Source organism: Sarcophilus harrisii, chromosome 6 (assembly GCF_902635505.1).
Source record: "Sarcophilus harrisii chromosome 6, mSarHar1.11, whole genome shotgun sequence".
In the NCBI taxonomy this organism is placed as follows: domain Eukaryota; kingdom Metazoa; phylum Chordata; class Mammalia; order Dasyuromorphia; family Dasyuridae; genus Sarcophilus; species Sarcophilus harrisii.
Genome location: NC_045431.1, coordinates 196,184,530 through 196,212,337, shown reverse-complemented (window position 1 = coordinate 196,212,337; position 27,808 = coordinate 196,184,530). Strand labels below are relative to the sequence as shown.

Sequence of the window (27,808 nt, the reverse complement as noted above, 5' to 3'; positions counted from 1 at the left end):
ATGGTTGTCTCCTTCACAAGTCTAGTGGAATTGGCCTGAATCACCTCATTGTTGAAAAGAGCCATGTCTATCAGAATTGACCATCATATAATCTTCTTCTTAGTGTGTACAATGATCTCCTGGTTCTGCTCATTTCACTCAGCATCAGTTCATGTAAGTCTCTCCAGGTCTTTCTGTTTATCATTTCTTACAGAACAACAATATTCCATAACATTCATGTAACATAACTTGTTCAGCCATTCTCCACCTGATGGGCATCCATTCAGTTTCCAGTTTCTGGCCACTACAAAGAAGGCTGCCACAGACATTTTGCACATGTCTTTTCCCTCCTTTAAGATCTCTTTGGGATATAAGCCCAGTAGTAACACTGCTGGATCAAAGGGTAGCACAGTTTGATAGACTTTGGACATAGTTCCAAATGACTTTCCAGAATGGTGGGATCAGGAATTCAGGGTTTTGTGACTCCAAAGCAGTTCCGTCCTCTCCCCACTCCAATGGGTAGATGGATTTGTCCAAGGTCACACAGCTAAATGGTAGAGCTGATTTGAACTCAGGGTCCTGTGATTCTACCCAAACCTCTTCCTCCCATAGGGTATGAGGAGAGGGTTTAAGGTTACACATAAGTACAGCTGATTCAAAACCCAGGACCCCACAGCGACTCTAGGTTGGCCCGGGGAGCTCCTTCTTCTTTAATATTAGCATTTGGTGGGTGGGCTACTCTAGTCCCAGTTGGGGAATGAGGTCATGGATTCCCAGGCCATGTGACCCATGACATCACAATGCGCTCAGGACTGGCCCTTGCACATGTGAGCTAGAGGGGCCTTTGGTGGCCTGCAGGGACTGCAACTGACATGTGAGATCTCCAACAACTGAGGATTTGATGAAGACAGTTCAGGAACGAGGTCTTGGTGAATCATCTCTGTCTGCACCCCAGTATTTGGAGTGCAAAAGCTCCAACAGATAACTACTGTATCATGATTGTGATTGGCTGGATACTTTTTGTCGGACTTGCATGTTATCTGGGGGCATTTCCTGAAGTAATGGTAAGTGGCTACCGGGCCAGCCCCTGCTGGTCCTGGTGGGAAGAAAGGAGGCCTTGCTACCTCATGAAGAGACAAAGCCCACCTTTCCTGAATCTGCGGCCCTCATCTACCCTCCCAAAGCCTGGTTCCCAGGCAACTTTTCTTTTTTGGGGGGAATTGAGGGGCAAACATCAATGGATGCCCTGCTTTCCTAAACTGACCTTTTGGGAGACTTTAATGGTAGGAACTTTAGGCCCAGTGTTGAGAGAGGAAGGGTGGGTCAGCCCCATCATGGAGAGCTGGTGGAGGAGTCTGGGACAAACTCCATTCCCTCCCCCTCCTCCCAATCATTCCCCATAGAAGGCAGCCCTCTCTGCCTCTGGGTAGAGCAGATCCTGTCTCTTGGTTCCCCTTTGACGCAGCGTCCAACACTAAAATGGATAGAGAGACAGCCTGTCCAGCCTATTTGTGAGCGCAAACATCGACTAAGAAGTGTGATTTTTGATGAAAATAAGAACATGTGAGTATTGACTCAGGCCTTCCATTTTTTCACCCCCTAACTATCCCACTGTGCTTCCCAAGCTTCTATACTGCTACACAGACATTGTTTGGAGAAGCTCACTTCCTAATGGGGAATACCACCTTCTTTCCTGCAAGAAATTCTACAATAATTGTAGTTTTCTAGATGGTTCTCATTGCAGGAACACTTGCTGTAAGTACAATGTGATTTTTCTCTAGAGAATCTGATGAACTAGAGAAAGAAAAAGTATGATATTATCAATTTGGTGACAAAACCATGGGACAAAACACCTGTAGGTGTCTTAAATGATGTCACCTGAATCCAGTCATCATCCTTCAATACTTCCCAAACATAACTTCATCCCATCCATTTGTTGCCTGTGGCCAAGTATCAGTAGTCTCTTTTGAGAGATGGACCTTTAATACTTCCCAAACATATCTTCATCCCATCCATTTGTTGCTAAGTATTAATATTCTCTTTTAAGAAATGGAGAAACTGAGGCACACAAGACAATGTGAATGACTGGTCTAAGGTTACACAAGAAGTTAGGCACAATTGATACTAGAAAGCAGGCCTCTGAATGGCTATTCTGGGAGACTCCTTCCATTATATGCCTAGAAGGCATTTCCTATATCTTTAGGCCCTATAGTTTCTACCTCCTATTGGCCCAAAGTTCTCTGAGTTTCTTTTCATTTCACCCTGATGTCTTCACAACTGCTACTTCAAGCTACTTTTTAGTGCCAGAGGAAGAGGTCGCTTTCTGGCTTTTAACAATTCAATAAATTCTATAGTTCTGCAGCAGGGCATTTATTGATTTTTCACTCGTCAAATAGGATGGCATCCTTTAAGGGGCAGTAGGTGATTTTGAACTCCTTATCCAAAGATATCCTCATCTCCTTATACTTTAATATTATACAAGTTCAGAGAATGATGGAAGGATAGCATAACCTCTAAGAAATCAGCTCTGCATGGAGATGGAGAATAAATTTTAGGCGTCAGGCATCTGGTTATCTCTTTATCCTCATTTTATGGCTAGAAAACAGTTCACTCTCACTCCTCCTTCCTACTTCTCACCTCCCTATCCACCCAGGGCTACTTCTTGCATGAGGCTGGAATTCCTAAGATGTATTTCTTTAGAAATGCAAGATTTTTATTCCCTTTTGGCCAAGGCTCATAGAAGTAGGTAGAATTACTACTCAAATTGGGTCTCCAATTTGCTAGTTTCTTTCACTAAATATTTTGAGGATGCCTGTTTTTGACCTATTTAAATTACTCATATAAATGTTAGAAACTCTATTTCATATAAGTGGTAAAAACAAATTTTGGTAGGTGAATGGGGTGAGGGGTACTTTGGCTATGTCCTACAAAGCTGGTCCGTGGGAAAGCAAGACCCTTCCCCAGTCACGCTAAGATATCTTAACCTAAGGTCATTTACCCAGGAAGCAGCCTATCCTGAGTCTAAACAGCAATTTTATGCCCTGACCCTTTGTCATTAGTCTGGTATCTCTGGGTGGGATGCTGAAGTCACAGTCTCTGTGCCACATGTTAGATGTCACAATTGATGGCCCAGTTATGCTCCCAGTGATGCCCAAGGGACCACTTCAGTTCAGGCGAGACCTCAGGACTGCCCGGTCAGGGTTTGAAATTACAATGCCAGGCTTCCTACCTTTTCCTCTGTGATGAGGACTTCTCAGCTCCAGGGAGCCGGGGAATCACACATCTGACCTTCTATAAGCCACTCATCGTTTCTGCACCCACCAGGTCCCCTCCCCTGCAAGGAAATCCACAATGATTGTGGTTTTCTGGATGATTCTCATTGCAGGAACGATATGGAAGGGGTATAAGTATCCCCCAGGAGGGGTAAGTGCACATTTTACTTTATTCTTCATCCCCCTATTCTGAAATGTTAATGACCCAAAAGTAAAAGGTTAGAATGAGTGAACCTTAACCAGTCACAATGTCTGTGTGCTCCTGCCTTTCCTGTGTAAGGCTAAGATATAATTTGCTCTAAATTCAAGCTCACCTCAGCCACCCAATTTCATACTTCCTGGAAAACCTGTTTAGGACTGACCTCATCCTGAAAGCTTTGCAAACCTTTTCGAAGAAATTTTGTCTTTCTTCTCGGCAGACACTTCTATGGACTGGAATGGAACTATTGGGTTGAGGAAAGGAGATATAGATATGATGCCCTTGCCCCCTTACCACACAGGTAGTGTAAACCAGTTCTGATGTCACGACTTCCTGTTTCTAGACCCAGGTGGAAATAGGCAGAGAAGATCCTGGTGAACCAATGCAACTCTGAAGCTAAACCTGGCCAGCTGTATGGTTCCTCCTGTTGGTTTCGCATAAAGCAATTGCAAGTGATTTTGTCATATTTTATGTAAAAGTTACCGTACTTTTTAAGACAAATGAGGACTTGGTATTCTGTCAGCCCGCAACTGGTGGTGGTGCCGTGGTGGGTGGGTGAGGGTGGGATGGGATGTTGCTAGTGAGGAAGTCCCAACACTGGCTCTTTCTTCAGAGAGCAAAATGGCACAAGCTCTGCCTGCTACTCCCCAGAAGCATCTGGTAGAGGATGTGAGACAGGGATCACAATCTGGTTTTCTTGTAGTTTATCTATCCCCACTTTAAGGTTGGATGATTAATCAAATAAATGTGTCTTAAGTGTTGAATGATGGCAATTTCTGCTGAGATTTTTATGAACTTGTGGTGTGTGCTTCCCAGAAGAAAATATTTGAGGTGTCATTTAGCCATGCCAAAAGCACTTTTTCTTCTAGGATTGGGGGGTGGGATGGATGTTCAATAATCCTATGTAGATAGAGGTTGAGGCATAATCAAAGTGTGAAGAAAAATAACTTTTTCAACATTTTATAGCAATAAGTGATGAGCCCAGGAGAAAAAGTATGGTTGCCTTTATTCAGGGCTGGATGGAGATGCCTGCTTAGCAAGGGATAGATTCAATTGACTTAATTTTTTTTTTTTTAATCCATAGAATAATCTATTCTATAACCACAAGACTAGTCCTGAATCTTATTTGACCATATTCTAAAGCTCCAAATAAGTAACCGCACCTGGGAAGTGTGGCCCATTTGTTGCTTGAATGTGGCTTTCTATTTTTTTTTTTTTTATTTTTTTATTTTTATTTTTTTAATTATTATTATTATTATTTTTTTTAATTTAATAGCCTTTTATTTACAGGATATATACATGGGTAACTTTACAGCATTAACAATTGCCAAACCTCTTGTTCCAATTTTTCACCTCTTACCCCCCCACCCCCTCCCCTAAATGGCAGGATGACCAGTAGATGTTAAATATATTAAAATATAACTTAGATACACAATAAGTATACATGACCAAAACATTATTTTGCTGTACAAAAAGAATCAGACTCTGAATTATTGTACAATTAGCTTGTGAAGGAAATCAAAAATGCAGGTGTGCATAAATATAGGGATTGGGAATTCAATGTAATGGTTTTTAGTCATCCCCCAGAGTTCTTTTTCTGGGTATAGCTGGTTCAGTTCATTACTGCTCCATTAGAAATGATTTGGTTGATCTTGTTGCTGAGGATGGCCTGAACCATCAGAACTGGTCATCATCTAGTATTGTTGTTGAAGTATATAATGATCTCCTGGTCCTGCTCATTTCACTCAGCATCAGTTCGTGTAAGTCTCTCCAGGCCTTTCTGAAATCATCCTGTTGGTCATTTCTTACAGAACAGTAATTGAATGTGGCTTTCTAAAGCCCACGAGTATAAGATACCCACAGAAACTGCATTTTCTTTTTGGTGCCCTCAATACCACCCATCTATCTTAGGGATAACTTAACTTGTTTTGGGAGACCAAAACCCACTTTTAAAATTGTGTTCTTATGTTAAGGAGATGTGGGGTCAGACTAGATGCTGAAGACTTAACATGGAATAGGATAAGTAGACTAAGAAATTATAGGCCAATTCTATCCATAAATGACAGATTGGACCAATATCTTGACTTTTTTTCTAAAAAATATGCCATGCAAAAAATAGACAAGAGCTAGTAATTATAGTCTTATAAAGTTTGCAAAGAGTTTTACCTATCAAATTCATTTGATCTTCATAATTTTATATGAGGTAGATATTTACTTCCATTTTACAGGTGAAGGAACAGAAAGGTTTAATGATTTGCCCAAAGTTAACATAGCTAAGGCAAGTTTAGATCAGTCTGACTCTTTTAAGTGTCACAGGCCCACTTGACTATCAGTATAAAGGTACTTTGTGAGCCACAGACAATACAATACAAGTCAGATTCCAATATAGAGTTCCCTGGTTGCATGGGGATGTGGCTGTGCTTTGACCAAACACTACTGCTCTTAAGTGTGGACTTTAAAATAAAATTTTGTCGGTAGTGAAATGTTATATTAAAATGTGACCAATAGTTAAGCTTGACACATTTACAAACTTCACTGCACTTAATGAACATCTCTTCCTCAATTAAAACAAAAAAAGCGGAGAACAAGGAAGTGTTAGAACTACAAATCTGTGAAATAAAGATAGGCAAAGTCCCAAACATTCAAAGAATGTTCTCTTCTGCTCTGCAGATAGATTCCTCTACACAATGAGGGTGGTTGGACTGGGTGATTTCTAAAATCTGTTTTCAAGCCAATATGTAGAATTCACTTTTTAAAAAAGGACTTCATGCAGCTCATGATCACATATATGACTAGATTTTTTAATTTTTAAGGGCATCATCTTATTCCATGAGTAGAACTTTTCTCCATTATTAAATCCACCTCTCATTCCATCCCAAATTTAAAGATCCCATGCCTCTTATCACAGATCATCAACCCCTCCCCTCTCCCCCACACTTTCCTAAAGCAAATTTTGATCAAGAAGGCAGTGTTATCTGACTGCCAGGATTATCAGCAGCAGATCAGTGTCAAGCTAAGATCAGGGGGTGAGTGGAAGAGGGAAGAAATTTGAGGCAGGAAAACAAGTTAAAACTTTTGATTTTTTTCACCGATAATACACCACACCTGGTTATCTCGAGTCTTGGCAAAAATGTCTGGAATTAAGAAGTAGTCTATAGAAAATCTCAAGTTTTAGGTAAATAAAAGCAAACCAGTTAAAGTATAAATAAAATTTTTAATACCTATTTCTTTTTTACATCAATTGAAAAACTTTCACCTATTAGTTTCTGCATGTGCAAAAGTATTCTCGCACTTCAACGGCACCAGAAAGACAGCTATGTAAAAGGGCTTTTTTTTTTTTAAAACACCTGATTTATCACATTGTGTAAAAACACAATGATTTTGAACAAATAACCTCAAGGAAAATCTAGGGCTACCCTCAATTATACAAACATATTGCATCATGTCCACTCACCAAATGTTAGTCTGATACATTCAAACATTAAAAATAAAACCACCAGTCTCTCTTCATATATTTATTCTCTTTCCAAGTGTTTTGGTTTCCTACTATACTTCAGAAATGTTCTGCAGCCACTTTTAAATTACAAAATGCAAAACAATAAAAATAATTTCTCAGAAAAAAAATCTTCAGATTTACATAAAAAATTAACAGCTTCTCATAGACAGGTTATCTGATATATTTCTCCAACTCCCACTCCTTCACACATAAGTCTTCTGTATCTAAGGCTGCCTGTGATATGCAGTACCCTGGCCTCCAAGTGGACATTATATTACATTTACAATATACAAAGACAAAGACAAAGACAATTTCTGGAAGTAACTTTAAATAGAAAGTGCCCTTACTTTGACTTAGCAACAGCATTGAAAGTAATTGTGCAATCAAAGCCACACTGGGGTTTTATGAAAACTACTTTCACATTTTTAATTTCAGAAATGCTGCACCCATTATGGTTTAGTACTTAACTACATTCACAAAATAACCTTACTTAATAAAAAGGCACATCTTCAAATATTGAAAAATATCCCCAAATAAAAAAAAAATTAAAATCAAACACTTGATGCATGATCCTTTATGAATATCAGCCTATGTTCTGGTTTCTTAGCTTCTCAAGGTACATGAGTATTTCCAATGTTTTGAAAGCTGACTTTAAAATGAATTTTCTAGTGAGTAGTAGATGGGACTTAGAAACAAGGTTAAGATGAAGACAAATTCTAAGGCTGCCTTGAACTACCAAAGTTGGTAGTTGAAGGTGTACCCTATTGTAATGCTGGTGTTGAGAGAGGCAAGACTGAAATCTGTCTTACAAGCTCACCATGTTACAATGAGCTTCCCACATACAAGGAAGACTAGTCATTAACAACACAATTGAACCAAATCCAAGAGCCTATACGATAGGCTTTTCTATGGTATGTATAACTACACAAAACACTAAAAGGTTCATAATCTAAAAATGAAAAACCACTAACAATTTGTTAGCTAAGTCACAAAGTACTGTAGTATATTATTCCAAAATCTTATTACTTTATAAGCCTACATGGAAAATAAACAATCTACTGTGTAAGAACTGAAAAGTACAAAATGTACTGTGAGCGTAGCAGTAATGGTTAAGGGAAACAACAACCCAACTATCTGTTTGACAGGAAAAATTCCCAAGGTCTTTTGAACCAGCTATACTGGTAGTCTTTGTGGCTATAGTATTCAGGAGAGTAAAAAGCAGTCACATCAGGTTATTGTGTCATCAGTGTCTCACAAATGCTCTAAATGGATGGATGTTTTTCTAGAGATAGAGATAAGATAAAGAAAATGCATAGTTTTCGCCAGGTCCAAATGAGACAATCTTTCAAAGTTCTAAAATTATGCAGAGCAGGCATTGTTTGCCTGACTTTATAACTTAACCACAGCAAAATATTAACATATTATATTCATAGTTTAGAAGGAATTCATCTTGAGCAAACTAATTTGTAAAAAGAATCATCTGGCCCTATTAAGTGATGCTAATGTATGACCACAATCTATCTACTAGCTAGGAGAGAAACTCACACAGGTTCTTTATTCTCTTTACTTAGTGGGAAGACTAAAAGGAAGTGTGGGGAATCAAAGAATGTACACAGAAAGTTCTGTTCAAAGAAATGAATATAATGATGACTAAGAACCCTTAAAGGACTCCTCCTGGACCCCCGACCCCCCCCAACCCCTCCTAAGACAATAAAGGTCAATGGAGAATGTGTCCCATGAGTAGATGTGTCATCAACGTTCTACCATTTTCAGTTAACAGGTTAAAGTCCAGGCTTTTCGCTCTATAACATCATTTCATGGTTCAATTCTCTTGCTGACTTCTTGAGACTTAAATTATTCTTTGGAAGCTAAGTTTTCTTGCTAGAAGTACATGAAAAAAGTGGCTCAAATAGCACAAAAATGTATGAACCTGAGGGATGGAGAATGAGATGGACAAAAATGAGTGAAAAATCAACCCTCAGCTTAGTAAGAAAGCAATGCCAGGGGACATACTTTGTGAGCTTTCTTCAGTGCATAGCTTGAAATAAAGGTGCAATACTTGACAAGAGATATTTTTGATATAAAACTTAACATACTGTTTTCTGCCATTAAATGATCAGTACTAAGTTATTTAATGCCAATCTTTAATACTGAGAGGCACTAAAAGTGTACCTTGGAGAAACTCTTAAGGGGGAAAACCAAGCCATATTTAGCTTTATTTTAGATATAATGCTCCCAAATCTAATGTTGGAATAAAGCAGCTCCTTTATTTAGGAATACTCTTTCTTCAATATAAAAGTGGATTTTTAAAAATAAAATTAGTCTACACAGTGACCTTTTCTACTTTACCTTGGGCTTAGAACCAGGGTAATCATAAAACTGCAAAGAAAACTAGGTAAAGAATATTCTATATAAAGAGGCAGAGCTTATAAAACTCCCAATATAACACACATTTTTGATTGAAAATGCTCAGCATCCAATCCTTGGACAATGTGGAGTCCTAGATAATTTATTACATTTTTATTTCAAAATCATAGGAATAGCAGCCATTCTGAAATTATGAACCCTACTTTATATTGTCAAATTATTTTAAGACCCCAGGATTCTCAAACACATAGGCCAGGGCAGATTCCTTTATTGCTGGCAACACTTGTGGAAAAGACTGACATTACAGGTTACTATTCTTAAGAGAAGCCTATGACATGATCTTAATTGGTTCAGGGATGTCCCACCCAAATATCTGGGTAGTAACTATGGAAACAAAACAATCCTCACTTGATTTTTAACTGTCAAATAAATAACAGGTGACTAGCAAACAACTGGTGAGTGGACCCCCCACATCAGTGTGCATAGCTCATCAGTATCATTGCTGGCATCTTTGAACAGCTAATTTCATATATAAACATTCAAATGAATATTACATTTCATCTGCATTACAGATTTAACTCTGGCAAGTATTAAAAAATAAATACTTTCTGTTCAAACCACAGCCTTGTTTTCCAGTGCTTCCTTTACATATCTCCTTCTATAGTCCTCAAATAAAAACCAAAGGGAAAAAGGGGTTTTTTTCCAGTCTGCAGAGAGTTTCTCAACAAAGCCTTTTCTCCCAATGGTTAAAACCTGCAGCTAACGCAGTTTCATTTTCTTGGCTTTCCGGCGCTTGAGTTCCTCCTCTTCACGTCTCATTTCTTCTAGGTCTTCTTGCATACCAAGTCTCAAGCTGTAAGAAAACAGAAATATTCTTTATTATGCCACATAAAATAAATACCCTTTTCAAAAGGCAAGATACAATATAAGTAACAAAACTCACTAAGAATGTTAAATGGGGAAGTTCATTTAGGCAGTGGAACTCAAATGCATCAAACCACCTAAGGAACCACCTAAGTTGTTAAGGGTCACATGATAAGGAAGGTAAATGTTAATTATAGAAAATGTATAAGTAAAAAGTTTATTATTCTTGATAATATATCATACAATTAATGATAAGGACCATAAATCTTTTATTCAATAAAGATGCTCCCCTAAATATTCCATTTTGTTTGTTCTGATGCTCCTAGAAATAGTTACTTCAGAGAATTGAGGCTTTACTTTGTCATGAAGTCCATAGGAAATGGTAGGGAGAAGAAAAGTATTTCTCCAAATTTTCTAACTAGGAGGATGAATACAATTTAATTCAAACATCAAGGCACCCGCAAAATTTCAGGTACTGGGCGCTGAGAAGATAGTTGTTAACTTCTAAGAACCTTTCATAGGAATGTGGGGATATAGCTTCATAGATAAATATTTTGGAAAGGGAGGTCAGGAACACTAAAATTGGGGGAATTAGAATAGCTAAGCCTTTAAGGAAAGTGTAGAGGACAGGAGAGGTGAAAAGGAAGACATATCGGGGTTGGCAGATAGCCTGTACAAAGGCACACTTAAATAGAACATTGTATATGTGGAATAGTCTGGTTGGGATGTTGACTGGGGAGAATAACTTGTGGAAAAATAGATTAGTCAATTGTTACTAAACAGATGAGCTTGTATCCTATCCTGAGGCGATCTAGAGTCAATGGACCTTGAGAAGGGGAATAACACGGTCAGAACTGTGCTTGAAGAATATCAACTTGGCAGCTGTAAGATGGACTGGAGAAAGGTAAAAAAGATGAAAATAGAACATGAACTAGAAGGCTACTGAATAGTCCAGGCAAGAATTAAGGAGAGCTTAATTAAGTTGGTTTTGGTATGAGTAGAAAGAAGGGGGGGGTGGGGGAAGAGAAGATAAGAGATCTTGTGAATTTACTATTGATAACTTGGTAAATGAAAGTTAATAGACTACCTTTTAAGAAATGATAAATAAAAAGAATCCTGTGAAAACATACATGAACTGATACAAAATAAAGTTAAACAGAACCAGGGAAGCAACAATATATACACAATGATAACAATGTAAATTGTTGTGACTGAAATTAAACTGAGGCACAAAGCTCTCAGTATAATACCGTTATTGGTAAAGCTAGTAAGTTATCAAAAAGGGAGTTTTGTTAGTTCTTCAAAAAAGCCAAAAGACCTGGAGGGCTAAGTCATTGGAGGGCAACATCATAGGTGGGGAAAATATAATTGGTTATAAAGTCTTGTAGTATTACAGATACAGATTTATAATTAACAGTTACAAAATCAGAGGGAGCATAGGCTCAGGGAACACTATAATTGGCTGGAAATTAAGACTGTGGGATTAGCAACCCCTTCTCCCATCTTGTCACTAGGAAACCATTGATTGAACCCACCTGCATCTTACAAGAATAACTAATATTACATAGTCATCATTTTCTATTATTGTATAACTAGTAGTAGAGTTGATAAATTTCTTCTAGAATGGCAGTGTAAAGAATATATGGAAAATATAGATTAGGGGTCCTCAAAGTTTTTAAATAGGGGGCCAGTTCACTGTCCCTCAGACTGTTGGAGGGCCGGACTATAGTAAAAACAAAAACTTTGTTTTGTGGGTCTTTAAATAAAATTCATAGCCCTGGGTGAGGGGGATAATCGTCCTTAGTTGCCACATCTGGCCCATGGGCCCGTAGTTTGAGGACCCCTAATATAGATAAATGTAAGAATAAAGCACCAAAAATTTATTTAAAAATAAAAATGAAGATAGCTTTGATAGAAGTGGGGAATCTTGGAAGGAGTTTGGGAAAGAAATTAGTTAGAAATTCCATTTTGGACATAGTGCCCACCATGATCTATCTTTTAACCTGAAACTTCTAAGACTTTATTGTTGGGGCTCTTCACCATGTACTGCCTCGTATTTTAAATCATTTTATGAGTAAAAGCTCATTGGCTCCTTAAAAGCATAAACCCTCTTTTCATCCATGTCTTCATAACCTCAAGTATAAAGCAAAGTGCTCAGTATTTCACCGATTACTTGCAATGATCTCTTGAAATGTAAAATCCTTGCTTACATCAAGTATGAACATGAAGCTAGTCATATTTCCACAAACAGAAAGGACTCACAGGTTACTAGGTCTGATACATACCTCTTGGCTTCCTCTTTCTGTTGCTCTCTCCAGCTGCTTTCCATGTAACGTAAGGCATAATCACTTTCATCTTTGTATCTGAAAATCAGAAATTAACATTACAAAATAACTAAAGATCCATTATTTAAGAAGATCCCCAAATCTCATTTTGAAAAATAAATCATATCTATTAGTTGACTAAGTAAACAAATTTAATTTAGTACTTAAGATACCATTGGTTTTTCTCAAGTGAAAAAAGAAAAAAAAGCCAGTGATATCCAAGCACTCCAACATACAGATACACCACAATTCATCCATTTCCCAAATGTTAAGACAGTTGTTCTAAGCCTGTACTATTAAATTCTATTTCGCTACAACTTTTGATTATTTCCAGTTAACAAATAATGACATAAGTGGGTCTTCAATAAACTTACTTGTTACGGTCATAGCCAAAGATTTCCCGAATATGTTTTGATATTTCTTCTTGAGGTTCTCCTTCATCATCAATGAAATCCTCCATTTCAGAGTCATATTCCTCCTCTTCCTCCTCTTCATGATACCGTTTCCGGGCCATAGGAGGAAACGGGGATCTTTGAGTACCTAGGCATTAATAAAAAACCACATCTTATTGCTAAGAGGATGGTAATTGTTTTTATAATAAAATACAAAACCCAGACATCTTTTATATTTGTTTAATAACTTATCAAGTTGTCTTTAAAAGATAACCAGCTGTGAATGACTTTGCTATTTTCAGCAATACAATGACCAAGACTACTGTGAAGGACTTGATGAAAATTAATATCCATACTTAGAGAAAGAACTTATATTTTATCTGAAAACAGATTGAAGCATACTTTTTCTACTTTCTTTTTCTTTTTTTGGGGGGGGGAGGGGAAGAAAGGCAGAAAACTTTTTCTTTACAACATCCTTTTATGAAAATGTTTTGCAAAACTTCACAAGTAGCTTTTCAATACTGGGAAGGGAGAGAAAAAACAAACAGAAAAAATTTGTTTTGCATGTTAACTGGGGAAAGTAAAAAAATATATTGTAAAGTGGGGGGGAGAAGATACCCTTCTTCATTAATTGCTCAGCAGTTTCCAGTTCTCCAGCTGTTTTTAAATATATATGCATATGTTTTTTCTTTTCCCCCATGTATGTACAAGGGCAAGAAGCTTGTCTTCTGTACTTTTATTCCTCTAACACTCAGCCAAGTGCTTAATGTAGCTGTAAGCACTGCAGAAACTCCACCCATAAAATCCAGAGCCTCAGTGAACTCTGTGGGAGGAGCCCCGGAGAAGTATTTCTTGCAGGCTGCAAAACTTCAAGTACAACAGCCAGTTTCTTCCAAAGAGCTGGTTTCCCAAGACACTTTTAGAGCTAAAATCTCATATTGTATGTAATCCGTGAGATTTGGAATAGCTCTAGTGAATGAGCAAAATGACGTTCCTGTCCTTCACCAGCACACAAATACTGGAAGAGATGGTATAACAGATTTCTAGATGTAGATGTATGTCGATACTTCCCTCAGGATATACAACACTCCCTTAAGGTCTTACCTTGTGGGTATACAGCAGGTCTGTAGCCAGGTGGAGGAGACCTCATCCCATTCATCATCCCATTGCTGGGCCGGCTGCTAATATTCTTGGAAGAGATAGTTTCTGAAACAACTGTGCACCTGGGCTTTACAGGGGGACCTGAGCCACTGACTGTCCGCCCAGGGCCACCCGAGTTGCCCACGGGTCTCCCAGGGCCACCCGAGTTGCCCACGGGTCTCCCAGGGCCACCCGAGTTGCCCACGGGTCTCCCAGGGCCACCCGAGTTGCCCACGGGTCTCCCAGGGCCACCCCCAGGCTTCCCAGGGCCACCTGAGTTTGGTCTCCCAGGGCCACTTGAGCCACTGACAGGTCGCCCAAGTTGGGTCACTGTCCGCCCTGTAGAGCTTGTACTACTGGCTAGCTGGCCAGAGCTTAAATTGCTTGTAGGATGCCCACGGCCACTTGAGCCACTAACAGGTCGTCCAGTGGGACCTGATCCACTGATCAAGCGTTTGGATCCATTGATTTGCTGTTCAGGTCCTGAGCTGGAGCTGCCACCATGTCTCCTAGGGCTTGGGCTTAGAACTGGCCGAGAAGTCCCCATGCCTGGCCGCCCTGAATTTGAACTGGAACTGTTCCCTGGCTGCTTGGCACCTGAATTTTTTGCCTTGTCATGTGGAGTGGAGATAGCCCCAGACTTGGAATGGCTAGGATGGGAAGAAGGAGATTTGGAAGGTCTGTGCTCACTGGATTTTTGATTCCCACGAACTGGAGTCTTTGAGATTCCTGTGCCCACAGAATGGGAGCTAGGGCGGGACTTCTGTGCCCCATTAAGCAAGAGTTTGTGGCTTTCACTAGGTGAGTGCTGGTCTCCAGGCCCTACTTTGGTCCTCTCTCCCGGTTGGGACTTAATGGAAGGCAGTCTCATAGATTTCTCGCTGGCTGCTATAGGTCTAGATTTTTTCTCAGCACCTACTTGGGGAAGATGGCCTCCCCTGGAAGAGGAATGTTTGTCCCCAGGACCTTTGTGTCTTACATTAACACTTTCTTTTGGGGAAGAAACCTTTTTGGACACAGTTGGGGGAGTTAGCCTTTTCTCTCTTTCAAGCATTTTTTTCTCTTTTCCTCTATCTATATTTTTGTTTTTTCGCTCTAAAAATTCTTTTTCCCTCAGTTCTTCTGCAGTTCTGGGGCGTTCCTCTATTTTTTTTACTACCTTAATTTCCACAGGTTCGTACTGTTTTTTCTCAGCCAGCCTAATTAAATCTGTGAAGTTCATAGGCGGAGGAGCACTTTTGAGGGGGGCCTTTGGTTTGGTTACAGACTTCAGAGGAGGGGGTTCTTCCTGCTCATACTCCTCTGACTCATCATGCTCTGACTCACTCTGACAATATTCCAACGATTCTGCTTCTTCCTCATTCAAGTATTCTTGGTCTGCTCTGTGGTCTGTGGGTCCCTCGACTACCTGTTTCCTTTTTGATTTCTCTTCAACAGGAGTCCCATCATAACCATAGAAGTTGTCCTTTGTCCGCTTCGCCATAGCTCTTGCTTTTTTGTCATGTTTTAATTCAATGCGCTTTTTCACCAATTCCTCCTTTTTCCGCTTTTCCTCTAAAGCTAAAAATGAGATATAGGAACATGTTTTAACAGAACAATAATGTAACAACTTGACATTGTGCAACTAGAGAAACACAAGATTCAAGCTATAACTTTGGAGACATCTAGGAAATGAGTAATGTCATTCATTCAATAATGAATAGATTATACATGGTTTTCTATATGACAAGCATATGAAAGACAGTTAACTACTCAAATCAAAATAAAATGGCTTAACAGGATTATTTTACAAATTAGCCTGGATCCCAAGAACCTTCAAGGTAATCATTTGCCTTCTGAAGGAAACTCTATTTCCTGAACTTTACAGTTACCAAGATTTAGTTTTTTATTGAGTGCAACATTACCTTTATATTCCTATAAATCTTATATTACAAGTAAAAATCAAGTAGCCTGAGTTAAAGCTCTAAGCACAAATCAATTTATTTTGTAAAGAGGGAATTTACTAATAAAAGAGATCAATGGCTTCCTCAACAAGCCCAAAGACTTTAAGGAGATGCAGTCCCTTTTTATAAGCAATGGGACAAAGAACAGAAGGAGGTAGATGAGGAAAACAATGGGATTAGTCAAAAAGAGTGGCAACCTGTAAGGGTAGGAATAATAAGATTATTTAAAAATCTGGCATGTAGGCAAGGCAACCCCTTCTTCCATCTAGAAAATGATTAATATAGTCCACCTAGAACAAGCAGGAATAACTAATGCTAGTAGTACAACAAAAACAGCTGGAGACAATATATTTCCTGAAATGGTACCTTGTTGGCTGACAGAGATAATAACAGATGTCCTAGAACTGAATTAACATAGTTAATGGTATAGCAAATAAGTTTCCTTGGTATGAAATGATTTGCAGGTAGTGTTGCAATAATTCTCTTTGAATTAAAAAGTATTTTAAGAGCACTGAACTTTTAAACTTAGTTCAGAGTTTTTCTTCAATTAAAAGCAAAGAGGAAAATGAAACATTTAATTTGAAAGACTAAACTTTTGAATTCATAAGCTTTTTCACTAAAAAAGCAAAGGGCTTTGGTTATCATATAAAATCAGAATGGAATGTTACAAAATAAGATCAATTGTAAAAATAATGCAGAGCTAATTTTCTCATGGTTGTGTATTTTGAGAACACAAAATATATCATACCCAAAGCGAGTCTCAAAAAAAGGCTGTTCTCAGCAAAAACAAAAACACCCAAAATAAAACAAACAAAACAAAACAAAACAACCAAACCCCTCCCCCCCCCAAACAAAGCATTAAACTGAAATATGATAAAACATATTAATTTGGGCCATGGTTAGATAAAAGTCATAGCCAAATATGGACACAGACTCTGGTTTCAAGGAATTTATAATTTAATAAAGGTCATAGGACAAACACTAGAATTCTTCATATTATAAATAAGAATGAACAAACAAGTTAATAAACTGTATCTACATATAAAGGAATTGTGAAGATGGGAGAGCTGAGGTCAAATGAACTTACCTTTTCTTCTTAGCTCTTCTTCCTTGCGCTTGAGGAAAGCTTGCACTGCTGCTGACTGTACACCTTTGACTTTGGGATCTCTTTTGGGAGGACCTACTGCCAAACTGTATCTTTTCTGAAAGAGAAAAAAGAAAAGTTCTAATAAGCATGCTGTTATCTCTGAACCAACCCCTTGGCCCATTCATTTCCCAACATATCTGATTCTAAGCAGCCATGCTTAGATTTCCATGAAAGATTTACTTCAACTCCAAAGGATCAGTACACATCGAAGAGAGGGATGGATAAGAACAGGACAGGTGAAGAATCTGCTGTGTGTATACTAAATTACCTTTAAAAGGCATACTTTGATATATTTAAAATCCTAAAATCATAGTTTTAAAATACACAAATTTAGAAATCTCTTCCACTCTGGATAACAGACTCATCTTTAGATAATTAAGGGTCTTAGGTAGTAACAGGAAAAGGCAAAAAGAGTTCCCTAGACTAGAAGTTCCAAACCTAGGATATGTAACCAGGAGGTATGAGCAACTTATCCATGGAAGAGACTGTGAATATATGGCAAACAGCTATATCATTTCTTATCAAGCTTAATCTATTTATTTACATGTATATTCATGATAAATTCTGCAGAATTTGTTTCCTTTCATAATGAAAAAGGAAGAGGTTGTTATACAGTTTATTCAAAGGAAAAGCTGTATGTTATTGAAAAAGGCTTAGGAACCCCTATACTAGGTAGGGAAGTATCTGTCTAATAGGTGCTATATGGGGTCTCAGCCTCCAGAGTTCTCAATAATTAAGATTCCATCTTTCAAAAATGATTAAGTGGCAAAATAATTATTTCCTAATTACTGTGCTCCAATCCTGGAAAGATCACACAGTATAACTGAAAAATAAGGGTCAATCTGAGTTTGAATAAACACATTTAAATTTGTACTTGGCTTAAGAAAGAATTCTAAGGGAAAAAAACCGAGCTGATGAACATTTCTAAGTGTGTAACAATCAATCTTTAGCTTTTAGGATGAGGGTATCCTTTCCGTAAATCACGTTCTCTACAGTTCTGATAAAGATGCTATTTTAATTTTAAAAAATTCTTTCTAAGGCATGGGTGCGCAGGCTTTGTATTGAAGTTAATTATTAATTTGCAAAGTCAATTGCCAGGCTCTTAGCTGGGTTTATATTTTACTTCCAAATGGCAACTATCCTTCCTGTAAATGTCTCATTAGCTTAGCACAGATGGCATTTCTTTGGGTTTTGATTTTTATACAATATAATCATGGAATGACTAAAACTAAGATAATATTTATTTGAATTACTAAAATGAAAACACAATGTGGTACTCTCATCGTAGACCCATGTTAAATATCAAACTAATCACTATATAGGATTTGATTTAGTTCCAGGATTATGGCACATTTCATTCACGAAACTGTATCAGAGGAGGAAAAAGATCTATCACAAGTCCAATGATATTGGTGAAATGAAAAATACTACCAATAAGTAAAATTAAAGGAGCAATCTCAAGTCATAAGTGTCCAGAACGTCCAGAGAGGAAAATTTAAGGATCCATGTATGCATGTGGCACAGAGAACATTTTGAAAACAGCTTAAAAGTGCCAGGTAAGTGAATTTATTCATGAAGCCAGATCTAATCCAACCAGTATATCCTGTGCTACCAGCATCAACACATCTACCAAGAGAACTCCCAATTAAAGTATCTAAATGTTTGTCTTTAGTCATCTTGTATTTCAGGCTTCCTGAATTCAGAGAAATGCTGTGGTGACTGTGGTAGTAAAGCACTAATCAATTAACCAGTATTTATTTGGCCTACCCCAGTACTGGGGCAGCTAGGTGGCCTGAAAAGGGGCTTGGCTGCAGAAGAATCTTAGTTCAAATCTGGTCTCATTTTTTATCATCTGTAAAATAGGCTAGGAGAAACTGGTAAACCACTTACTCTCTTTGCCAAGAAAACAAACCCCAAATGGAATCATGAAGAATTGGACAAAATTGAAACGACACAAAAACAGCTTTGTGTCAGTTAATATAGAGTGTAAAAAGTATAAAACAGTCCAAATCACAAAGAATTTAAGAGACTATTAGATTATTATATAGGGAAAGGACAAAGAGGAAGACTGAAGAATGTGAAATTGGTAGACGGGTCTGTCTCCAGAGAGAGGGTACTTAAAACTTGATCTCAACTGACAGAAAAAAAAAATCAGAAAATGGGACGCGTATTCAATCTTTCCTGAAAGCTAATCATGAATGGGTATTCCTTAACTCTAACCCTCCCACTCCTGGCCCAGAAGCAGGGGGCTCCTCAAGAAGTGAAAGCTTAAAGTGACCCAGACAAAAAGACCAATTTCCTTGCCTTGTTCCTCTTCTCCCTTCCTTCAATACTCCACCATAAAAGGTAGTTCAGTCTAGCAGTATAAAGAAGTTTCCTCAAAAGGTTGCTTGTTTTTTGGTGGAGCTCAGGCTAGGATTCTACACCCAGACCTATTCCTCTTTTTCCCTGAAGATATCATTATCCCTTCAGGTGTCTTATAGATTCTCAATCTTCCCAGCCTCCCCCCTCAACTAAAAATGCTTTTTTCAAAGTTAACCAAGATATAGCACCAGGCCAGATGGTTTCTTCTTGCCCTCTTTGAAGCATTTGTCACTGCTGTCAACCTTTGTCCTCCCAGATCATCCTTACTATGTTAACACAAATAAATAACTTTTCAGTCACTTCCTCTCATTTTTATCAAGATTTCTTAGGGTCCATTCAATCCTATTCACTTTCATCCTTACATTGTTAGTACACACTCCAAATGAATAAACACTATTAAGCATTGTGGGCCAAGCACTACCCTAAAGTCTGAGGGTACAAAATCAAAGACAGGTACAACCTTCAAAGGGTGTTCATTATAATAAGGCCAAAAAGCATACAGCGAATCAAGGGGCAGGAGAAAGAAGCGTTGGTATTGAAAATTGCAAGGATGATGAGTGGGATCACAGAAAATTGACAATTCTTCCAAAAACAGTATGGCAAAGTTGAATATTTGCTAATGGTAAAACAAAACAAAACAAAACAAAACAAAACAAAACCAAACCAAAAGGAATCCCCCCTCCCTTTCATCTACTACTATTGTCCTATATGTCCTCCCTCTTTAGATCCTCACCTTTCCCACTATTTTAACTCTATACTTTATCATCCATCACTTAGCTGAAACTGTGCTCTTAAGAGATGTGAATGAATCCCATCTCCTTCAACTTCATTGCAGCACTTCAGTGGTACTCATTTCTTCTCTCCTTGGATAGTCTACTCTTCAGATGTTTAACCACTCAGCTTTCTTCTAAGCCTGAAGTATTGAATCGTCAGTATCACTCCCACTACACTCCAAGGTTTTCTCATAGGCCTTCCCCTCCCCACCTCCCCAACACTCTGGATATCACATCATCAGCTTCCATTGATCCAATTATCATTTCTATGCAAATGAATCCCAAACTTCTCTCTTTATATTTCCTTCTGAGCTCAGTTCCATATCAAATACTTACTGGACATTAAAAACCAGATGTCATCTCATTCAACATAACCAAAACAGAACTCATCTTTCCCCCAAACTCACTCCTTTTGAATTTCTTTATTACTGTAAAGGTGCCCTTCAACAGTAAGCTAAAAGAAATAAAAGATAATGTTATACGCAGGGGTGTAATATAACGTCATCCTCCTCCTCCTTAACCACACAAATCAAATTCACAGGGCTGATTCTTTCATTTCTATAACCTCTTTAGGAGAAATCCTTTCCTCTCTACCTATGCAGTCCATCCATGTTGCCTGGTGTCCTCCCTTACCCCTCTGCCCCTTTTCAGGCCCTCACCAACTTTCCCTGGACAGCTAATTTGACTTCCTAATTTGTTTTCCCTGCCTCAAATCTCTTTCATGCTGGCAAAGTGATTTTCCTAAAGTTCAAGTCTCATCATTTCACATCCATCTCTCTCAACTCCAGAGGGAGGAACTCTGTTGCTTCTAGAATAAAAAATATAAACCCTTTTGTTTGAAATGTTTTACTTTAAGAAAAAAAGAATTTAAACAACCAAAAAAGAACATTTCCATACAGTCTCTGCAAAACCAGAAATGACCATTTTCCACACTGCTTGTTTTTATAAAAGTAATTATAACTCAAAAATGTCCATCTGTGCTACCTTCTGTATGTTAAAAAAAAAAAAAAAGTTAGAATTTTGGCAGGGGACCATTTACTGCGAACCTGTCTTCCCCTGTCCCTTAACCCCAATTAACTTGGGGGGGGGGGGAGATTTCATACAAAATGAGCACAATCAAGCAAAATTAATTCAGAGCAGCCATGTCCAAAAATATGTCTACCATGCCTCATCATAGGTCTTCCAAAGACTTGGTTGGTCACTGCTTGGATCAAGTCTTAGACCTTTACAAGTTTTTTTTTTTTTTTAAATTATTGCTATATAACTTGTATATCTATCCTAGTTTGCTCCCTTTACCGTTTCAGGCCATATCATTCAAGATTTTCAGAAATAGTCTCGATCAGGAAGTTTCATTAATTTGTGATTATTCCCTACCTCATACCATCCTCCTCAAACAAATCTTTTAATAGTTTGGCTTCTTATACCTTTCTAATTTTTACAGCACTAAGAGATTTAGCCATACTGGCTTATTTCTGCCATTCCACACATGAAATATCCTCCATTGTCCTCTATGCCTTTGCTCTCAGCTAGTTCTCCACACCCAGAATACAATACTCTAAAATAAAGATGATGCTGTGTATAGATGTCAGAAGCAGAAAAAGAGATACTAGGCAATATGGGACCCTCCAGCAAGCCTGTAGGTTTTCAGAGGCCTCTAAAAAAGAATTTCTCCAACTTATACCAAGTTGAAATCTTGTTTCCTAGAAGCTTTCTGTGCCTCCCTACCCACCTCCCAACAGTCTAGTCCTGAGCCTTGGGACCATGCAGAAGTCTAATTAGATTTTTTCCCATAGGATCTAAACTATCACTTTATTACTGAGGGTCTTTTGGGTGGGGAGTGGGGGGGGAGGGGTAGAGAATAGGAAGATCAGAAAGGAATAAACCAGAATTGGGACATTTCCTATGGTTATTCAGATTTAACAATTTTTTTCCTTAATATAAAGTTTGACTATATAATCTTAGAACCAACTGTTATTTTCTTAGTTTTCCACTGGGAAATAATTCAGGATGCCTATTTTTTTTTTTTTAAAGTCATGATGCAACCCTGTCTTTGTTTTAACTAAGAATATCCTGGGATAAGAGTTTTCTCTCTCAAAAAGAAAAAATAAGTAGAGCTATTTCCTCTTGGAAAGTTTTGTTTTTGAAGTCAACCAAGACAAAAAAACCACTCCCCTCACAACCAACCCCCCTCAAAAAGAAGTAATGTTTAGCACAAGGATCTGAGTAGTCTGTGCAGGTGGTTTGAAGCAGCTGGGCAATTCTGATTCTTAAATGAAACTATTATTTCTTGATTTTAATGTACCAAACTAGTCCCTTCTGATTGGCTCTGAAGCTAAGCACTCCTTCAGAGCAGACCCTGGGAATATAACTCTGTATGTGAGGCTTAGCTACTTTAAAAAAAAAAAAAAAAAAAAAAAAAGGAAAAATTATAGAAGAAACTTATTTCAGTGTGTGTGTAGCCCGTAGTAAGCACTATATAAATGTTAGCTATTTTGCTCCTTTTTATTCTAAAGTCAGAAATTTATTTTTGGCTGAGGCAATTGGGGTTAAGTGACTTGCCCCCAGGGTCACACAGAGCCTGTTAAATGTCTGAGTCCAATTTGAACTCAGGTCTTCCTGACTTCAGGGCTGGTGCTCTATCCACTGAGCCACCTAGCTGCTCCTAAAGCCAGAATTTTAAGAGCTGAAACTGACTTTAGAGAACATCTAGCTCAACTTCCTGACTTTAGAGATAGGCTAAAAGGGCCCAGAAGTTAAATGATGTTTAAGTCACACATACAGAGGGTTAGTTGCAAAGCTAGGTAGTCTCTAATACCAGGACTTTTTTTCTTCTCACATCACTAGTCAGTTACCCAGAGAAACATGTAACATTTAATTTGAAAAATGAATCAATAGATTCATTGTAATTCATTCCAGTAATAAAGTCAGCTGTGAGTGGAAATATAGTGTCTTATCTGCACATAAAATGTATTAGAGAAAAACAATCCCACTCCCTGATACTTTGTATTGACAAAAAAAGGGAAGATTTATTGAACTCTCCATACTGACCTATTTAGAGAATTTTTTTGAAAAAAAGTTTAAAGTAACCCTATTTCTCAAGATTTCAGAGGCTTATATGACTGTGACTACACTTTTTTTTTTTGGGGGGGGGAGTTTTTGGCCATTGTACATTCAAGAAAAATCTGAGGTTAAAAAGTAATGTAATTACAAATTACATGGCTGACTTTAGAAACTTAAAGCTTTCCAACAAGAAATGTTTTAAATTAAAAAAAAAAAAGTTGAAAGTAATCCTATTTTTCAAGATTTCAGAGGTTTATGATGTACAGCTGTGACTAACTTTTTTTTTGGGGGGGAGGGAAGTTGTGTATTTTTAAAAATTATTTGGCCATTGTACAATTAAAAAAAAAATTGGGGTTAAAAAGCAATGTAAATTACAAATTACATGATTGATTTTAAAAACTTAAAGCTGTCCAACAGGAAAAACTGTTTTTCTTTTTAAGGAGAGAGGAAATTCTTAAAAGTTAAAAAGTTAATGAAGACAAAGTGCAAATTACAAATAGTATTTCATATGTTCAATAAATATCAGGTGATCTGAATTAGCACACAGTTGTTTATTTTCTATTCCTGACTAACCACAGGTATCAATCACACAGTGTAGCTGGGCTAAGAGCACATTCAAGAGGACACAGAATTGGCCAATTTGTATGTGAAAAGGTAATAGCCAACTCCATGTTTCACTGTGCTTTAAGACTGTCCCATGGCCCACGGTATGCATTCAGTGAATCCTGAGGGAGTAAGACAAACACTGGCTGGATTTACAAAGCTTCTTGCCATAAGAACACTAAATTTAGATCTGCTGGCTTAAAATGTGTCCTATCGCCCAAATACTGCAATGAATGATTTTTTTCTTTTTTCTGACCTCTAACACTGAAGATTTCCTCCTCCTTTGGGGTCAGAGAGGCTACAAATCTCACTAGATCTCCCAGTTCTCTCCTCCTCTGGCTCCTCATCACTTTCCCATTTTTAAATGTATTCCTTATCCAAGGATTTTGTCTTCAAGTTCTTCTTTCTTTTACATGGTCTCCTTTAGAAATCACATTTATTTCTAAGGTTTCAACTTGTCAGCTCTACACAAATTAGGCAGCTAAGTAAATGGTTTCAGTGGATGGAATACTGAATCTGGGTGTTGGAAAGATCAGAGTACAAATCCAGACTCAAAATTCTTGCTCCTTGCAGGACCCCAGGAAAGTCACTTAACTGCTGCCTGCCTCAGTTTCCACATCTGTAAAGTGGGGTATACTTTACACCTAGCTCCCAAGGAGGTTGTGAGGATAAAATATTTGCAAAAGGTATGCTGCAAACCACAAATATAATATATAATGCTATATAAATCCTAACTACTATCATTATTTCAGCTACTTTCAGCACTGACCTTATATTTCTCCCAAATCTGTTCTTTAGAGTTCATTTTGTTAGTATCACCATTATTCATTCATTTTGGCTTGGAGTCTCTTAGAAGTCTCTCCAACACTCTAGCTTCAATTCCCAGTGCTGCATATGCTTCATTAATAGCTAAAGACTGTTTCTGACCCTCTTCCCCGCCAAGCCCTAGATCAAACCATACTTCTTAAAATGACCAAATGATTTCCTTACTCGGGCATCTGATAAAGGCGAATCATTCCTGCTTTTCCATACATACCAAGAAAAGTTTAAATTTCTTTAGTCAAGCAGTAGGCAGCATTTTTCATCTCAAACTGTTGTTTTCTTGTTATTCTGTGCCTGGAGGTACCCCACCCCTCTGTCAGTAGTATTCCCTTCTGTATTTTAAAACACAGAACCCAAATGCTATATCCTCAAAAATACAGTAGCCAAGTTTCTTCATCAAGGCACCCTTTATCCTAACACCTGCAAGAGAAAAGCCAGGGCACTCTTTACAAACACTTCCTCTGGTCCTTACTATAACCTTGGGAGGTTGGTTGGTGTTAATGTCCACTCTCCCCCACCCTTTTCAAACGGTGAGGAAATTGAGGTTGATAGAAATGAACTTCACACAATAACTGAATGTGAACTTTGAATATTCCTTAATTCCAGGTCCATGCTATCCAGCTACACTATAACGTTCTGGAAACAAGTAACATAGTTACAGCAAGTTGAGCAGGTGTTCTATCTAGAGACGGCGGAGTCCCAGGGGAAGAACAATTTCCCTTAGCCCTTCAGGCCGACATGAATTGAATTTACCAGATTCTACAGTTACAAAGGAGTAATGACTTTTCTCTCCAAGGAACTCACATAGTATTTTTGTATCAGGGTTAATTGTGTATGTAACGCAGGCAAAGACTTGACATCGAGGGGTGCTTGGGTCACGTTTCACTCACCCTTCTGGCCACACATTCAGCACAGCAGGCACTCGGAAGCCCTCAGCTGCAGAATTTCCCTTCGTTTCCTACTCTTATCTCGACTAAAACAAGTACTATTTACATTTCCTTTGCAGGCTCAGCAGAAAAGGTGACAACCCCAGATGGGGGGAGGGCTGCTCATCTTATTGGCCGCTGCAGCGGAGTGGGAGGGGACGAAGAGAGGGAGACCCGAACCATCCCCGACAGCCACCGGCCAGCTTGGGTCATCACGCAATCGCAGACAGACAAAAAGAGCGTGTTAGGGCGAGGGAGAGCAAAGCCCCTGGCGTTTGCGGGACGCTGATTAAGGGGCCGGAGAGAACAAAACTAACTTCCCGTCGGTCTTTTCTACCTTTGGGGAACTTCGCCAGCAGCTGCTCCTCTTCCCCTCCCCCCTCCCCGCCCCGACTCGAGACGAGCCCGGAGTTTCTAGTTGGAAGCAACTTGAGAGATGACGTCTCTCTCGTTTTCTACGGGAAGCGGGCTCCGAGCCGGGAAGGCGACCCGTCCCAGGCAAGCGCGAGGCCACAAGCACTAAGTTAGGCACCTTCCCCCCGACACCCGCGGCCCCCCCGCGGCCCCAGCTGTGACCCCGGCCGTTAGCAGCGTAGCCGGCGCGCGGCAACGGCCGGGCTCCCCCCACGCCCGGGTGCTCCCGGCTCCGGCGGGACCCCGGGCTCCGGCAGAGGCTGGTCCCCGAGCGAGCGCGGCGATTGCTTCCCCCTCCCCCCCACCAACCCCGCGCTCCTGGCGGGCTTCCCTCACCGGGATGATGTTGAGTCCCTGCTGTTCCGACGCCACCATCAGGATGTCCCGGAAGTCCATGGTGCGGAGCCTTGGGGCCGAGCCGGGCCAGGGCAGCACTGAGGCTCGCGGGCGCAGCCGGGCGCCCGGGCGGCTACAGCTGCCCCCTGAGCTCCCCAACCCGCGCCCACCACCCCACGTCTACTTCCGGCGCCTTCCAAATTTGGAAGACCCCCTCAGCCCACACTCTGCCCTCCCCGTTCTGGGGCAACCTATAATATTTCGGTTGCGTCACCCCGTTTCGTGCGTCACCCTCGAGAGCTTCCGCACTCTACACCGGATACACGTTAAAAGGGGGTCGGATGACTTTCAGCCTTTGGCGACCGCCTGGGAGGCGGGATCAAGCCCTGGATAGACCAATGAAAAACTCCGACTGAGGTTCCGGGGTGGAGAGTGAGGAGAGTAGTGCGCAGGCGCCTGGGTCTGCGGAAGTGAGAGGCGATCTGCACAGCTGTCCCGGCTTAGCTTTGCTCTTGTGCGGCTCCGAATCGTGGGCTCGTGTTCTCTTGGCTTCGGTGGTGGTCTTGCTGGGGCCGCGATCCGAATCGGCTGCAGACGGGTGTCTCCTCACGAGCTGAACGGAATTGTATCAGGAGGAGCCGGACTTCTGCTCTATAACGCTGGCAGCGCGCGCGCCTACTGGTTAACACACCTGCTCGAGAGCCCTACTGGCCCTACCCTCGGCGCTCATGCGCTCTTTTAAACTCGCGCGAACTCGTCCCCGCTGCCCCTTCCTTCTTTAGTGCCCGAAGGGAAGAAGGGCCTCAATTCCAGATCCCTCTTAGGTCTCCAACTGAAGTTCGGAATGAGCCGAGGCTCCCAACTACATCTAGAGACTTCGGCAGGGACTCTTAATAGTTGTGGGCAGTGGGGAGCGGTTGGTGAATCGGTGCCTGGGGGAGGGGGGAGTTCGAGAAGTGAACCCGAGATGTCAGGGAGAAAAGTTTTAAATAATCCGATAGATTTTGATACACTGAAAATCCCTAAACTTATATTTTTAAACTGATATTTTCTATTTTTACCTAAATTTACCACTACATTGAAAATCCCTAAGCTTAAGAAGTTTATATTTTTAAACGATATTTTCTATTTTTAACCTAAATTTATCACTACATTGAAAATCCCTAAGCTTAAGAAGTTTATATTTTTAAACGATATTTTCTATTTTTAACCTAAATTTATCACTACATTGAAAATCCCTAAGCTTAAGAAGTTTATATTTTTAAACACTGATATTTTCTATTTTTACCCTAAATTTACCACTACATTGAAAATCCCTAAGCTTAAGTTTATATTTTTAAACACTGATATTTTCTATTTTTAACCTAAATTTACCACTATATTGAAA

General features: G+C 39.4%; 2 protein-coding genes and 1 long non-coding RNA gene across 7 annotated transcripts; 2 read left to right on the top strand and 1 right to left on the bottom strand.

Annotated features, from left to right (window-relative positions):
* Positions 1-770: 770 nt before the first annotated feature.
* Positions 771-8,846, top strand: SPTY2D1OS (SPTY2D1 opposite strand). 3 transcript variants are annotated; one of them, XR_004230381.1, is made up of 4 exons: positions 771-1,043; positions 1,445-1,542; positions 3,794-3,898; positions 8,518-8,846. XR_004230381.1 is itself a non-coding variant. In XM_031943794.1 (3 exons), exons 1-3 carry the CDS (start codon positions 975-977, stop codon positions 3,807-3,809), a joined length of 183 nt encoding a protein of 60 aa, XP_031799654.1. In that variant the 5' UTR covers positions 775-974; the 3' UTR covers positions 3,810-3,916. The 3 variants fall into 3 exon arrangements, 1 of the variants encoding a protein (XP_031799654.1); XM_031943794.1 differs by lacking the exon at positions 8,518-8,846 and having other exon boundaries at positions 775-1,043; positions 3,794-3,916; XR_004230382.1 differs by lacking the exons at positions 771-1,043; positions 1,445-1,542; positions 8,518-8,846 and adding an exon at positions 3,131-3,402 and having other exon boundaries at positions 3,794-3,916.
* Positions 6,645-27,326, bottom strand: SPTY2D1 (SPT2 chromatin protein domain containing 1). 2 transcript variants are annotated; one of them, XM_023506227.2, is made up of 7 exons: positions 26,422-27,326; positions 17,064-17,178; positions 14,286-15,593; positions 13,998-14,255; positions 12,876-13,041; positions 12,463-12,540; positions 9,646-10,166 (listed from the first exon to the last, which is right to left on the bottom strand). In XM_023506227.2, exons 1-7 carry the CDS (start codon positions 26,479-26,481, stop codon positions 10,073-10,075), a joined length of 2,079 nt encoding a protein of 692 aa, XP_023361995.1. In that variant the 5' UTR covers positions 26,482-27,326; the 3' UTR covers positions 9,646-10,072. The 2 variants fall into 2 exon arrangements, with proteins under 2 accessions (XP_003773574.1, XP_023361995.1); XM_003773526.4 differs by having other exon boundaries at positions 6,645-10,166; positions 13,998-15,593.
* On the top strand, positions 17,144-26,705 carry LOC116420133. Of its 2 annotated transcripts, XR_004230384.1 has the most exons (3): positions 17,144-18,679; positions 23,899-23,974; positions 25,752-26,705. It is a non-coding gene; the product is annotated as an uncharacterized LOC116420133 (long non-coding RNA). The 2 variants fall into 2 exon arrangements; XR_004230383.1 differs by lacking the exon at positions 23,899-23,974.
* Positions 27,327-27,808: the final 482 nt, after the last annotated feature.

Bases quoted from the DNA above. Each gene is read 5' to 3' on its own strand.
- SPTY2D1OS (XM_031943794.1), top strand. From the start codon at position 975: ATGATTGTGATTGGCTGGATACTTTTTGTCGGACTTGCATGTTATCTG. The intron at 1,044-1,444 runs GTAAGTGGCTAC...CCTTTGACGCAG, and splicing joins GGGCATTTCCTGAAGTAATG to CGTCCAACACTAAAATGGAT.
- SPTY2D1 (XM_003773526.4), bottom strand. From the start codon at position 26,481: ATGGACTTCCGGGACATCCTGATGGTGGCGTCGGAACAGCAGGGACTC. The intron at 12,541-12,875 runs GTAAGTTTATTG...TCTGATTTTCAG, and splicing joins TTTGGCTATGACCGTAACAA to ATACAAAGATGAAAGTGATT. The intron at 10,167-12,462 runs GTATGTATCAGA...GTTTTCTTACAG, and splicing joins CAGAAAGAGGAAGCCAAGAG to CTTGAGACTTGGTATGCAAG.